The sequence below is a fragment of the Crocodylus siamensis genome, chromosome 4, assembly GCF_052110815.1.
Source record: "Crocodylus siamensis isolate JL-2025a chromosome 4, ASM5211081v1, whole genome shotgun sequence".
NCBI classification, from domain to species: domain Eukaryota; kingdom Metazoa; phylum Chordata; order Crocodylia; family Crocodylidae; genus Crocodylus; species Crocodylus siamensis.
In genome coordinates this window covers 239,484,254-239,498,268 of record NC_143398.1, presented here as the reverse complement: position 1 = coordinate 239,498,268, position 14,015 = coordinate 239,484,254, and the positions used below count along the sequence as shown (strand labels likewise).

At 47.7% G+C, this 14,015-nt stretch overlaps 1 protein-coding gene across 2 annotated transcripts in view; it reads left to right on the top strand.

Moving 5' to 3' along the window:
* Nucleotides 1-14,015, top strand: part of SLC49A4 (solute carrier family 49 member 4) — a 107,204-nt gene that overhangs the window by 67,621 nt on the left and 25,568 nt on the right. For both annotated transcript variants that reach the window (XM_090046004.1, XM_090046005.1), the window contains exon 7: nt 11,596-11,723. In XM_090046004.1, the coding sequence (XP_089902130.1) occupies nt 11,596-11,723 (128 nt within the window). The remainder of the gene's footprint in view (nt 1-11,595; nt 11,724-14,015) is intronic.

Below are 14,015 nucleotides of genomic sequence, written 5' to 3'. Positions count from 1 at the left end.
TTCTCACTCCCTGGGAGGAGGCCGCTGCCTGGTGCCGGCTGGGTCAAGCCCCCGCCCAGGCCCCTACTTGGCCCAGCCCCCCAGGGAGCCCCGCGAACAGGCTGTGTAAACAGGCACTCGAGTTAGCGTGGAGTTCGCGCAGGAGAGGGCGCGGGAGGGCACGAGACCCTGCCTGCGACCCCCCCCCCCCCCCAGAGTAGTCAGCCCCAGCCATAGCCAGCCTACCAGAGGCATGACACAGATGGGCACGCACCACACCCCAAGGGTCCCCTCGGGCTGTGCGGCCCCCCCATTGGGCACCTCAGAGACGACCACCCAGACGGAGGCCACGGTCCCGGGCTCCACGCAGACGGAGCCCCTGGTTCTTGGCTGAGGGGGCTGCCTGTCCCTTTTTCAGGCTCTGGGGCCCGGGAGCATGGCCACCTCCCCTTGCGGGGTCTGCTCCCTACTGGGGTCTCTGGCGCGCCAGCTGGAGGAGCTCCAGGCCACAGTCCAGAGACTGCGTGCCATCAGGGACTGCGAGCAGGAGATCAACTCCTACTGCCAGGCCCTTCTCCCCCGGGAGCCGCAGGGGAGAGCACCGTCTCCCTCCACGACTAAGGAGGACTCTGGGACCTCCTGCTCTGCCCAGTCAGGGGCATGGACCAAGGTGGTCAAGGGCCCCAAGGCCCGCCGCACCAAGGCCCCTCCCTCGCCGGAGCTTAGCAACAGGTTCGCACCTCTTGCAGCCCCAGCAGAGCCCACGCAGTCGCCGGCTCCCGCAGGCAGCCCAGGCTCAACCGCAGCTACTGGCCCGGCTCTCCCCAAGACAAAACGAAAGGTGTTTGTTGTGGGAGAGTCCATCCTGTGGGGCACTGAGGGGGCAATCTGCCGCCCCGACCCCTTAGCTCGGGAAGTCTGCTGCTTCCCAGGGGCCCGCATCCGAGACATTGCGGAGAGGATCCCGCAGCTCCTCCAGCCCACAGACCACTACCCCATGCTCCTTATTCACGTGGGCACCAATGACACGGCTCGGAGCACCCCCAGCCAGGTCATGAGGCGCTACAGGGAGTTGGGAGCGGAGCTTAGGGGTCTGGGAGCTCAGGTGGTGTTTTCGTCAATCCTCCCAGTCTCGGGCTATGGGCTGAGGAGGGAGAGGAGGATCCACGCAGTGAACCAAAGACTGCGGAGCTGGTGTCATCCGGAAGGCTTTGGCTTCCATGACCACAGCCCGCTCTTTGGCGAGAGAGGCAGCGAGCTGCTGGGAAGAGACGGCCTCCACCTCTCTCCCCTGGGGAGGAGGCTCTTCTCAGCCAGGCTGGCTGACCTGCTCCACCGGGCGTTAAACTAAACCCGCTGGGGGATGGGGGGACGACTGCCACTGCTGGCCCGCTGAGCGACCCTTGCAAAGCCAGCAGACCAAGGCACTTAAGGGAGCCCACCCCTTCCCCAGCCCTGGCACAATCTGTGGGCAAGGCAAGAGCCCCCAGGGGCACACTTGCCTGCCTGTACACTAATGCCAGGAGCCTGGGCAACAAGCAGGAGGAGCTTGTCCTCCTGCTCAGTGCAAAGAATTATGACGTCATTGGGATAACGGAGACCTGGTGGGACTCCACCCATGACTGGACCATGGGTATAGATGGCTATACCCTGTACAGGAGGGATCGTGTTGACAAAAGGGGCGGGGATGTAGCTCTCTATGTGAAGGAAAGCTACATGTCCCTGCAAGCTGATGTTGGCGACCGGCATGGACAGCTAGAGACCCTCTGGGTAAAAATTCGTGGGAAAAACGGCACGGGACACACAACGGTGGGAGTCTACTACAGACCTCCCACTCAAAGTCCTGAGCTTGACCAGGAGTTCGCCCGGGAACTGACTGAGGCTGCTTGCTCCAGGACCTTGGTTGTCATGGGTGACTTCAATTACCTGGACATCTCCTGGGAGGATCACTCAGCAAAATCCAAGCGGTCGCAAAGCTTTCTCTTGTGCGTGGATGACCTCTACCTGACTCAAGAAGTCTATGGGCCAACGAGAGGCAAAGCGCTGCTTGACCTGGTACTGGCTACGGGGGACGACCTAATCGGCGACCTAGTGATCGATGGGAAGCTGGGTGACAGCGACCACGAGCTGATCACCTTCACCATCCGCCGTAAAGCTGGCAAGTCAGTCAGCAACACAGAAGTCCTTGACTTCAGAAAAGCTGACTTTGACAAGCTCAAGAGGCTAGTCCCCAGGGAGTGACCCCAGGGAGATGGGAGTTCAAGAAGAGTGGTTGCTTCTCAAGGAAGTGATCCTCAATGCACAAGCTAAATCTATTCCAACACGGAGGAAAGAAGGCACAGCAGCCCCCCTGGCTCTCCAGAGACCTAGTGGACCTACTGTGGCTAAAAAGGAAAGCCTACGAAGGATGGAGGACGGGATTCACCTCCAAGGAGGATTACTCCGCGCTGGTCCGGTCCTGCAGGGAGCAAACCAGGAAAGCCAAGGCTGCAACTGAACTCCAGCTAGCTTCAGGCATCAAGGCCAACAAAAAGTCCTTTTTCAGATATGTGGGGAGCCGGAGGAAAAGCAAGGGCAATGTTGGACCCCTGCTAAACCAGATGGGGCAACTGACAACTGACGCCCAGGAAAAAGCCAACCTATGAAATAGGTACTTTGCGTCAGTCTTTCATCAGTCACACAGGATGCCCATTCCTGCTATGGGACAGGGAGATCCGGGTGAGGGGGATCCCCTACCCTCCATAAATGCTGACCTCATGAAGGAACACCTTGAGAAGCTGGATACCTTCAAGTCAGCCGGCCCTGACAATCTGCACCCCAGGGTACACAAGGAGCTGGCGAGCGTCATAGCCCACCCCCTGGCACGGATCTTTGAAAACTCCTGGTGCTCTGGTGTAGTGCCCGAAGACTGGAAGGCGGCCAATGTGGTGCCGATCTTCAGGAAAGGGAGGAGAGTGGATCCAGCTAACTACAGGCCCATTAGCCTGACTTCTATCCTGGGGAAGATCCTAGAAAAGTTTATTAAGGAGGCCATCCTTGAGGGACTGACCCAGGCTAACATCCTAAGGGACAGCCAGCACGGGTTTGTTGCGGGTAGGTCTTGTTTGACCAATCTCATTTCCTTCTATGACCAGGTGACCTATTACCTGGACAAGGGAGAAGAGATTGATGTCATATATCTTGACTTCAAAAAAGCTTTTGATCTGGTATCCCATGATCACCTCTTGGCCAAACTGCCCAGTTGTGGCCTTGGCTCCACCACGATCCGCTGGCTGGGAAACTGGCTCTGTGGTCGGACCCAGAGGGTTGTAATAGATGGCAGTCACTCATCGTGGTGCCGTGTGACCAGTGGGGTCCCTCAAGGCTCTGTCCTTGGACCCATCCTGTTCAACATCTTCATTAACGATGTGGACATTGGAGTCAGGAGTGGACTGGCCAAGTTCGCCGATGACACCAAACTTTGGGGCAAAGCATCCACGCCAGAAGATAGGCGGGTGATCCAGGCTGACCTGGACAAGCTCAGCAAATGGGCGGATGAGAACCTGCTGGTGTTTTAACACCGAAAAATGCAAGGTTCTCCACCTTGGGAGGAAAAACCTGCAGCATCCTTATAGGCTCGGCAGTGCTACGTTGGTTAGCACTACAGAAAAAAGAGACTTGGGGGTCATCATTGCCCACAAGATGAACATGAGCCTCCAATGCGATGCTGCGGCTAGTAAAGCGACCAAAATGCTGGCGTGCATCCATAGATGCTTCTCGAGCAAATCCCGGGACATCATTCTCCCCTTGTACTCGGCCTTGGTGAGGCCGCAGCTGGAGTACTGCGTCCAGTTTTGGGCTCCACAATTCAAAAAGGATGTGGAGAAGCTTGAGAGAGTCCAGAGGAGAGCCACGCGCGTGATCAGAGGTCAGGAAAACAGATCTTACGATGACAGGCTGAGAGCCATGGGGCTCTTTAGCCTGGAAAAGCGTAGGCTCAGGGGTGATCTGATGGCCACCTATAAGTTTATCAGGGGTGACCACCAGGGTCTGGGGGAACGTCTGTTCTACCAGAGCGCCCCAAGGGATGATGAGGTCGAACGGTCACAAACTCCTGCAAGACCGTTTCAGGCTGGACATAAGGGAGAATTTCTTTACTGTCCGAGCCCCCAAGGTCTGGAACAGTCTGCCATCAGAGGTGGTTCAAGCACCTACACTGAACACCTTCAAGAGTAAATTGGATGCTTGTCTTGCTGGGATCCTCTGACCCCAGCTGACTTCCTGCCCTTTGGGCAGGGGGCTGGACTCGATGATCTCCCGAGGTCCCTTCCAGCCCTAATGTCTATGAAATCTATATGGGGTTTCCCTTCCTGACACCTCTCATTGCACATGGTGACAAGCATGAAGGCAAAGGAAAGCCCTCCACAGTCATGCAAAAGAGTGAGAGTTGGGCCCCCCCCGGTCCAACATCCTGATATCTGTTTGCTGAAGGACTAAGTCTACTGCAGCAGGGCCATGGGACATCAGAGGGGAAGGAGGCTGCACACCACATGGGTCATAGGCCCTGTGCCCCTTCTGCATGAGCCCTCTGCTGCCACTGTCACAAGACCCCCTCCTACCCCACCTCTGCCATGTGAGCAGTGCAGTCCACCTTGCTGCCGTCACCACCCAGGTGATTCGCCCCCTGCGACCTCTGCATCTAGCCCTTCTCCCTGCTGGTGCTGTCACACAGGTGGCAAGCTCACCAGGCCTGCCATAACGCTGTTGTGCCTCAGCGACCCCAGCCACCACCACTGCTGTAGCCAGAGCACCTTGGGCAGATGCAGCTGGACAGCAGCCCAGAAGCAGCACACTGACCACTCACAGGCGGCATCCAGCCGGGGGGCTGCCAGTTAAACAGCCTTGTACTATATCAGGACTTGTGCCCCAGAGGCATATACCTGCAAAGGGACCTATCTTTGGATAGCTTTGCCTGTGAAGGTTTTACCCATAAGACTTGCATGTACTGTAGGCCTTCTGGTGTACTAAATGCATTGGTGATGAACAAGCTGCTTGCAGAACAGTTGTATGCTGGACTTAGGTGCAGCTGCGTTCTTCTTCTGGAGGACTAGCCTGTGCCACTGCATCGAATACATCTCTACGCTAGAGGGGAGCACCCTTCCTTGCTTTCATTTTCTCTAGCAAGAATTTGCTGACTCAGTCCCATAATGCACATACCTACTGTTGTGATGGATTAATTTATTTAATATATAGCTTGGTGGTAGTTTCAGAAAATGCTGAACATCTCTGTAACTGCTACAGAATTGATTTCAACCCCTATATCAAGGCCAGTATTCTGGAGAGTTCAAAGCTTGCTTTTGAGTAAATTAAAAAAATGCTAATAGTCTGTCTCCCAATATGTCTTTCCACCTCAGACAATATTTAGTTCAGACTATAGGGGTTTGCACACACAAAAATGGGGGAGGGGACGATTTGTCACTCCTGATGGATTACTCCCTTCTTGGGCCTATTCAGCAGTTATCTGTGTAGGGTTGAATCAATGACGACTCTGACTGTAATCTGCTGAAAGTTGTAATTAGGAAAATTAGGTAATGATTCTTGTCAAGTGTGACAGGCTGATGTATTTCAATGTCAGGACTGCGACTTACCAAGCAAGCAGCTATGTCTCTTCACAGCTTCTGCACATCAGAGTTGTTTTCTTCTACTAGCTCTTCATTTGCAAAGCTGAAAATGTTAGTTCAGGCATTTATAGCATTGTTTTACTTCTCCCCATGCCCTTGCACTGTAAAGTCTAGAGATGTCTGTGCCCCACTGTGAACAGGATCTGATTTCAACAACAGCCGTCCTTTTTGGTAGGGGTGCTGGAAGTTAAGCTTCATCCCTTTGCCCCCAGGCACGCCCTGGGGCGCTGGAAGGGAAGTAGGGGAGCTAGAGCCCATATACCACATGGAGCCCAGGTACCCAGGTTGCTGCTACAGGAAGTGTCGCCTCTAAAGAGCCAAGTTAACCCTTCCGTGGCCCTGCAACCACCAGTTTTATATGGCAGCGAGGACCCAAAGCCTTGAATTTGGCAGTGGCTGCAGGGCCAAGTTAACCTTTCTGTGCTCTCTGCCCTTGGCACCTACTCTTACTGCTCACCTAGGGCTGTCCTGATCTAAGTATTTAACTACATATAAAGAACGTGATTTTTCAAACCCATTTTCAGTTTTTGATGACACAAGTGTAAGCATCTAGCAATCAGATGTCTGTTTTGGTAGTATTTTGCTAGCTTTCTGCTCTGGATATTAACATATCCAGTTAAAAGGAGGATCCAGATTTGTTGCCTTTTCTATGGCATGCGAGGAGTTTTCTTCTGCAAGGATTATACATATTTCTTCTCTCCTCTCCCACACATCTCTGAACTTAGCTAGGTCTGGTTAATTTGCGTGATGCATTTTTCTGATTGAAAAGCCTGGGATATTTTGGGCAGTTGGCAGGTGTTGTACCCTTTGCTGGCAGCTGTAGAATGAGCTTGGTTTGAAGACAAGCAGCTTCAAAGAGTGACATTCACATTATCGCACTGAAACATAAATCTGTTTCTTTTCCCCCAGAATTTTTCTTGTCATGTTTACTAATGATCACAGATATTTCTGGGTTTTGTCCTTCACAGCCCTGTGTTTCCTTCTGCTTTTATCCTGCAGCAAAGTCCAGATGCTGAAATTTTGTGACATGGTGATAATTTCCTTAGCAATGGATGGTGTTGTCAGCAACATAGGTTTATGACTTAAGGGCAGGATCCAGCCCAGGGGTGGATTCACCAGGTCAGAAGAGACTATATTGCAAGCATGAGGCACAGTGATGTGTCTTCACTTCATTACAAGCAGATATACTGTCGTGCACAATCTACCTAGAATACGTGCAGACACCTACGTGAAGTGCTAAATGATGGTGATACGCAGTGATATCACTAGGTGCTATGGTGACCAGTGCAACTCTGTGGTTGCAAAAGGACAGTGCTGCTGGGACTTAAGCCCCCCTTTTTTTTCCCCAGCCATTGGACTAAGATCATTTGCAGGCATTTGAGGTGGCCATCCTGAGTTTCCCACAAAGGCTAACACTTGCATCATTGTTAGTTTTTTGTTGTTGCTTCTGCTGCTGGTTTTTAAATTGAAAAGTTCAGTGAAAGTTGCTCTTTGTATTTGTCCCTTCCTCTAGCTTCAGCTCTAAGCAAAAATTGGATAGGTCCTTGGAGCCTGCTGTTGCTGTTCAGACTAAAAGCAGCATTCCTTTCGACTGTAAAAATGAGGCAGTTGCAGAGAAGTTCAGTATTTTCTCCACTTTATCTCTCTCCTCCCTCCTCCAAGTAGGATATTTGCCTCCCTGGCTTTATTAAGCAAAAGCCATAACTGCTCTTGACTGACTAAGCAGGGAGGCATTACTATTATAGGCAGCAGAAGAAGCCTCAGACTTTAGAGACTAAAAAGCCTCTGTGAAACACAAGCAGTTCACATTTTGTGGTGCTGTAGCTAAGTCTAAGTGGTACATAATTATTGCTTACTGGGCACATATGCTGAACAAAAAAATGGCACAAAACAATGTGACTTTCACGATTTAAAGTCAGGATTTGGATTACTGTCATCTTGCACACTTCAAATCCAGCAATACCAGCTAAACCTTCCCCGTTGGGGATAAGTGCTTTTATTTGATTTGAGAACAGCTCGTACACTTTCACTATACATGTATATTTGTGTTTTATATATCTATAAAATTGACTTTAACTCTCCCAGTTATTGACTGTTAAATTCAGTGTGGAATTAAAGCGGAGCAAGGGGCAAAATAAGAGGGAAGAGATGATTTTTTTTTTTTTTTTTAAGATCCATCATCCTAAATTTCATGCTGGATCAAATTGTTAAGCTCTACTGGAAAGCTAGAATTCCCACTTTTCAAATTGTATATACCATTATCTTTTATATTGGGTTGACCACATAGTATTGGATCTTAAAAAGGTCAATGACTTCTTTCTAGAAGGTTAAGATAAAGTTTAATGACAGGCTAGGATGTTTTCATCTGGGCCACTCTGTCCCAGTCCAAAAGGAAGGAGTATGAGCTGCGAGGGAGATGATATTCTTTAGATATAACTTGAATAATAGCAAACAGGGGACTGCAGAAAACTTCTGGCAAATTAAATTTCATCTCTATCTTTCCCCGCTTCCAACCTCCCCCTGGCCCCCAATACTTTTTTTCCTGTTTGCACCGGTGTTGAAATCCCTTTTGAAAAGAGCAGTTACACTGGTAATTGCATCATATGATCACACTAAAAGCAGCATTCCTTTCGACAGTAAAAATGAGGCAGTTGCAGAGAAGTTCAAAATTTTTTCCACTTTTTATCTTGGATTGCTTGACCAATCTCATTTCCTTCTACAACCAGGTGACCTATCACCTGGACAAGGGAGAAGAGATTGATGTCGTATATCTTGACTTCAGAAAAGCCTTTGATTTTGGTATCCCATGATCACCTCTTGGCAAAACTGGCCAATTGTGCCCTTCGGTTCACCATGATCCGCTGGCTGGGAAACTAGCTCCGTGGTTGGACCCAGAGGGTAGTAATTGATGGCAGTCACTCATCGTGGTGCCCTGTGACCAGTGGGGTCCCTCAAGGCTCTGTCCTTGGACCCATATTGTTCAACATCTTCATTAATGGTATAGACATCGGAGTCAGAAGCGGACTGGCCAAGTTCGCCGATGACACCAAACTTTGGGGTAAAGCATCCATGCCAGAAGATAGGCGGGTGATCCATGCTGACCTGGACAGGCTCAGGAAATGGGCGGATGAGGACCTGATGGTGTTTAACATCGAAAAATGCAAGGTTCTCCACCTTGGGAGGAAAAACCTGCAGCATCCTTATAGGCTCGGCAGTGGTACGCTGGCTAGCACTATGGAAGAAAGAGACTTGGGAGCCAGGATTAACCACAAGATGAACATGCGCCTGCAATGTGATGCTGCGGCTACTAAAGCGACCAAAATGCTGGCTTGCATCCATAGACGCTTCTCAAGCAAATCCCAGGATGTCATTCTCCCTTTGTTTTCAGCCTTGGTGAGGCCGCAGCTAGAGTACTGCATCCAGCTTTGGGCTCCACAGTTCAAAAAGGATGATGTGGAGAAGCTTGAGAGAGTCCAGAGGAGAGCCACGCGCATGATCAGAGGTCAGGAAAACAGACCTTACGATGACAGGCTGAGAGCCATGGGGCTCTTTAGCCTGGAAAAGCGCAGGCTCAGGGGTGATCTGATGGCCACCTGTAAATTCATCGGGGTGACCACCAGGATCTGGGGGAACGTTTGTTCACCACAGCGCCCCAAGGGATGACAAGGTTGAACCGTCATAAACTCCTGCAAGACCGTTTCAGGCTGGACATAAGGAAGAATTTCTTTACTGTCCGAGCCCCCAAGGTCTGGAACAGTCTGCCAGCGGAGGTGGTTCAAGCACTTTTATTGAACACCTTCAGGAGCAAATTGGATGTTTATCTTGCTGGGATCCTGTGACCCCAGCTGACTTCCTGCCCTTTGGGCAGGGGGCTGGACTCGATGATCTTCTGAGGTTTCTTCCAGCCCTAATGTTTATGAAATCAGCATTCAGCTGGATTATGCAAAAAGTATGAAAAAGTGACTGCTCCAACAAATTATTTAAAGGTCACACTGAGTAGTTTATCAAGGTGAAGGTGTCTGAATGCAGCTTTCTGCTTGCCTGATCTGCAGAGACTTCCCTTGTTGTTGCAAGAGATGTACTTGTCCCTTCATGTGGTCAGAATATTTTTGATATAGAGCAAATCCATAGGGCTACAAGTATTTGGGATTTGAGGGTAACCTGAAAGGTTTTCCACTGAAATGAATCTTAGCTCTTCAATCTAATTTGAATGAAATGCACAAAACCACACTTCACATTATCAAGCAACTCATCCTAAACTAACTGCAACCTTCAAGTCTAAATGTTACTTACTGGCAAGCAGCTCTCATGTAAGGAATGGTGCAAGTGTGTTCCAAGGGAACTTGGGAACAAGCAAAAGATGCAATCCCTTACATTTGTCTAGCTTTTGGAAAATATTGTTTGAGCTATCTTTTATGTTTCCCTTTAAATAGGCAAAGCCCCCTGTGTCTTAGATATTCTGAATTGCATGTTTTCTTTGTATTACTGTAATACCTCCAGGCCCAAGGCTTCGATTAGGACCCCTTTGTGCCAGACACTGTAGAAACTTAACAAACCAGGTGCTTACAGTCTAGATGCAAAATAAGAATCGGGTGAATATTACTTAAGACCAGGAATTAAAAGAATGAGACAATGCCAGTTGACAGAACAAGCTGTGGTCTTAGCATGGCAAGTATACCTGTTATCTAATGTTACTTGTAGCCATTGTGGAGTGGTTTTAAGGAGAGTTTTAAGGTACAGACTTAAGGAAAAAAAATGGCACTCAATGTTTAGGGGAGCTTCTTTTCAAGCAAAGAGAGACGGATAAGAGGAACCCTGTAGAGGCTGGTTAGAAAATTTAACAAGTGAGCAAGGAGGGGCAACTGGAGGCAGGAGGCAATATCTCTCCATTGAATTAAATGATGGGTTGGGAATGGGAATGCAGTGGAAGTGAAGGCAAGACTTCTAGAAAGCTTATTGTATAAAGTAGATAGGGAAGGGCCAGTGGAGGGACATGCATACAAGTGATATGGGAGAAATGACAGGCTAAGGAAAATCATCTCTGGCTCAGCATTTTGAACAGTCAAAACCAGAAAAGGACATTGCGATAATGAAGATGCAGGCTGATGAGAGCATGGATGAGAACTTCAGTTGTTAGGAAGGCCACATTTTAGAAATGTTATGCAAAAAGATGTGGTAATGTTCAGATATAGACATGGCCTAGATCAGAGGATTTCGAGGTGCTGGTCAATCACAATCCCTAGACTACAGACCTAAGTGGTAGAAAAGGAGAAGCGTTTCCATATTGACTGAGAAAATAGGTAGCGAAGAGAGAGAGGTCTGCCTTGAACAGACATCTTGCTGTCAGGAGATGTGAAAGGGGATTGCAGCAAAAGTCTCAAGTTTTCATATGTGTTATAACTACAAAGATGATTTTTTTTCGCTTACTGTGACCTAGCAAAAACAGAGGAGCTTAGCATAAGGAGGGGGTACAAGTGGAGTGTTTGAAATATTGAGTAGTGGGGTTGTGAAGATGCTTTTAAGACATCAGTGAACTCTTGAGCTATGGCTGTGAGCCTAGAAAGATAAAGAATTCAGAGTGGGGGTTAAGTAAGTTATTTTTCAATTCTGAAGTGTGTTGTTTGGAGAATTAGAGAGATGTTATGGTCCTTACCCAAGAGACTTTACAATCTGAGAATTACAAACAAGAATCTTTCCTATTTACCAAGGACTTTTAGCCAGTGGCTCAAGATCTTCTTTTTATGAGCTATTTTAGAAGCCATGCGTCCTTAGCTTATCCATCCACAAAATCACCTTTTCTACATAACTGTTAGATGCAGTTTCAGAAAAATAATCAAGGATCATTTCCAGTCTGGGGACTTCTGGAAGAGAGTATATTACAGTCATTGGCAAGCATTATGCATAAAATAATACAAAAATAATGTTTGTGCTCATCAGATTTGTGCTTTTATTTCAGGTTTGCAGATTTTATCAGGGGCATGCTGAAACTTATACTTCTGCTGCTATTATCTGGAGCAACACTAGCATCCACCTGGTTTACTCTCACCTGTCTAACTAGTGTCACTCACCTGCCTTTAACTACAGGTAACTATAACAATGTTTAATTCTTAAATAAATTATTTTGTTATTCTTGGGCATGTTAAAAATAAATCTGGATTTTCAGTCAGTACAAATGGACAAAAAATGGCCATTAAATAAAGCCTTTTTGCCCAGCTGTTTAAAATGTGCTAAAATGACATTGCCAAGAGATGCATTCATTATAAAACCACAGAATATAAATTGGCATCGGTTTGGGATGAGTCTTTGGAAAGAGTATTAGATATGGATGAATAAAAAAATGAAGGATGAGTGGTAGGTGATGCATTCGAAAGAAAATTCAAGAAATTTGGGCTCTTCTGATTCACAGCTTATAAATTACTGAACACGAGCCATTTTTTAATTAATTAACCACCCAAATCTCTGTCCTGTCCAAGTCGACCAAGGTATAGATATCAGCGTGGTTCTTAAGAGACGTTTGTAACACTTCAATGAAAATTATCTTGGTCACATTATCAACCAGATACTCGGATTTAAAATATTTTTTTTTTAAATTACTTCCTAATTATCTTACAGGTTCTATCTTTTGTTTATTGAATCTGAAAGCAATTTTTAAAAATCTATTTTAATGTGAAAAATGAAAACAAACCTTTTCTTTTACATGAAGCTGCTACTTAGTCACGGTCACTTTTAGGTCCTCATGCATCACTGTAATGTTGAAAGAATTCAGGTCAGCTATTTATTGGTTCCTGTTGGGCATTCAATAGAAACATTTGTGTGTAAGAAACTGTGCATGAGCTAGTCTTTACAACATCTAAATACAGGGCCACATTTATCCAGATAAGTCCCTTTTAATTACATCTAGCTTTTGTGTCTGTTGGGTTCATTTTTCCTCTTAATAGGAAGGAGCTAGAGAGGAGGGTTACTTTAGAATCTCTTCATTTTTCTTATTCCTCCCCCTTTTTCCAAACACTGTGTAGGCTTTCTTTTATTGCAGAGTTATCTATATCTGAAATATCTTCTTCTGAGTTAAGCTAGTTAGAAAGGGAGCATGCATCCTGTAGAACAACACTTCAGGGTCACAGGGTGACTAGAGTATATTTCAGAGTGAAAATACCACCCCATGCAGGTTCACAATTTTGTGTGTGAGATGAAACGCAAGTTTAGGGTCAACACTCAACTCAGGCTAACTGCAAGGATGACAAGCCCACTAGACTATGATTGTTAAAGATATGGCCCATGGGCTGGATCCAGCCTGTGGAGCGCTGTCATCCAGCTGCTGGTGCTGCCCTTGTGTCTGTGTTTACCCGCATGCTACTGAACTGGTCCTGCACACAGGGTTGGGGATGCTAGCTCCCCTGGTCTAGGATCCATGCTACACATAGTGCCATACCAGCTGGTCCAAAATGTGCCCTGCGTGGTGCCAACCCCAGAATGTGTTCCACACACGGTGCTTGCCCCACACAGCACTCGCTCCAGCCATTTTGGGACCCATGCTGTATGCAGTGCCTATGAGTGCCACATGCAGCACAGGTCCTGAACTGGCTGGAGTGGGTGCTACATGTGGTGCAGGTCCCAGAGCAAATGTCACGTGAGCTGGATCTGGTATTGGGTGGAGGGGGAGCAGGTATATCTATGAACCCAATCCAACCCCTGGCCCAGCTCCACACCTCTCAGCCAGCGTGCAGGGCCAGGTGAGTTTGACACCCCTGCTTTAGATGGAGGAGAGCTTATGCCCTTGGCAGCATGTATTAACCAAGCCAGGTTGTGTTACTAAGTGACACAGGTCTGCTGCCTTCTGCTTTTTATAGACTGACTATTCTGCTGATGCAGCTCCTTACCTCCACTGTTCAGGTTGACCTAATTTATTTCAGAACATTATTAGCAATGAAAACAATGACTCAACGTTCAAGTCAGCAAAACTTTCCTTATAAATGGCGTACAGTTTAAGGACCTATTGAACAAAAATCATTGTATACACAGTACATATAACATTAGTTCCTAGCTTTCAGATGGCTACTGCAGTCTAAAACAGTGACACTGGTATTTATTATTTATATAATGCTATCCCCTAGGAGCTGCTTGTCAACACAGCCAAAAGACAGTCCCTAGCTTAAATTCCTCATGACCTAACAGTTAAATAAGAAACGTGTAAATGGATGGAACAAGCAGACAGGGAGAGCTCAAGGAAATGATGAGGCAGTACAGGTCTGCATAGTAGGTAGTAGCCTCAGCATGCCACTGGTATGTTAGCTGTCAAGTCTTATGTTGGCATCATTGCACATTGCATCTCTAAGTAGCTGTCATGGACTGATCCTTGAGAAGGGTAAAATAAAGCCA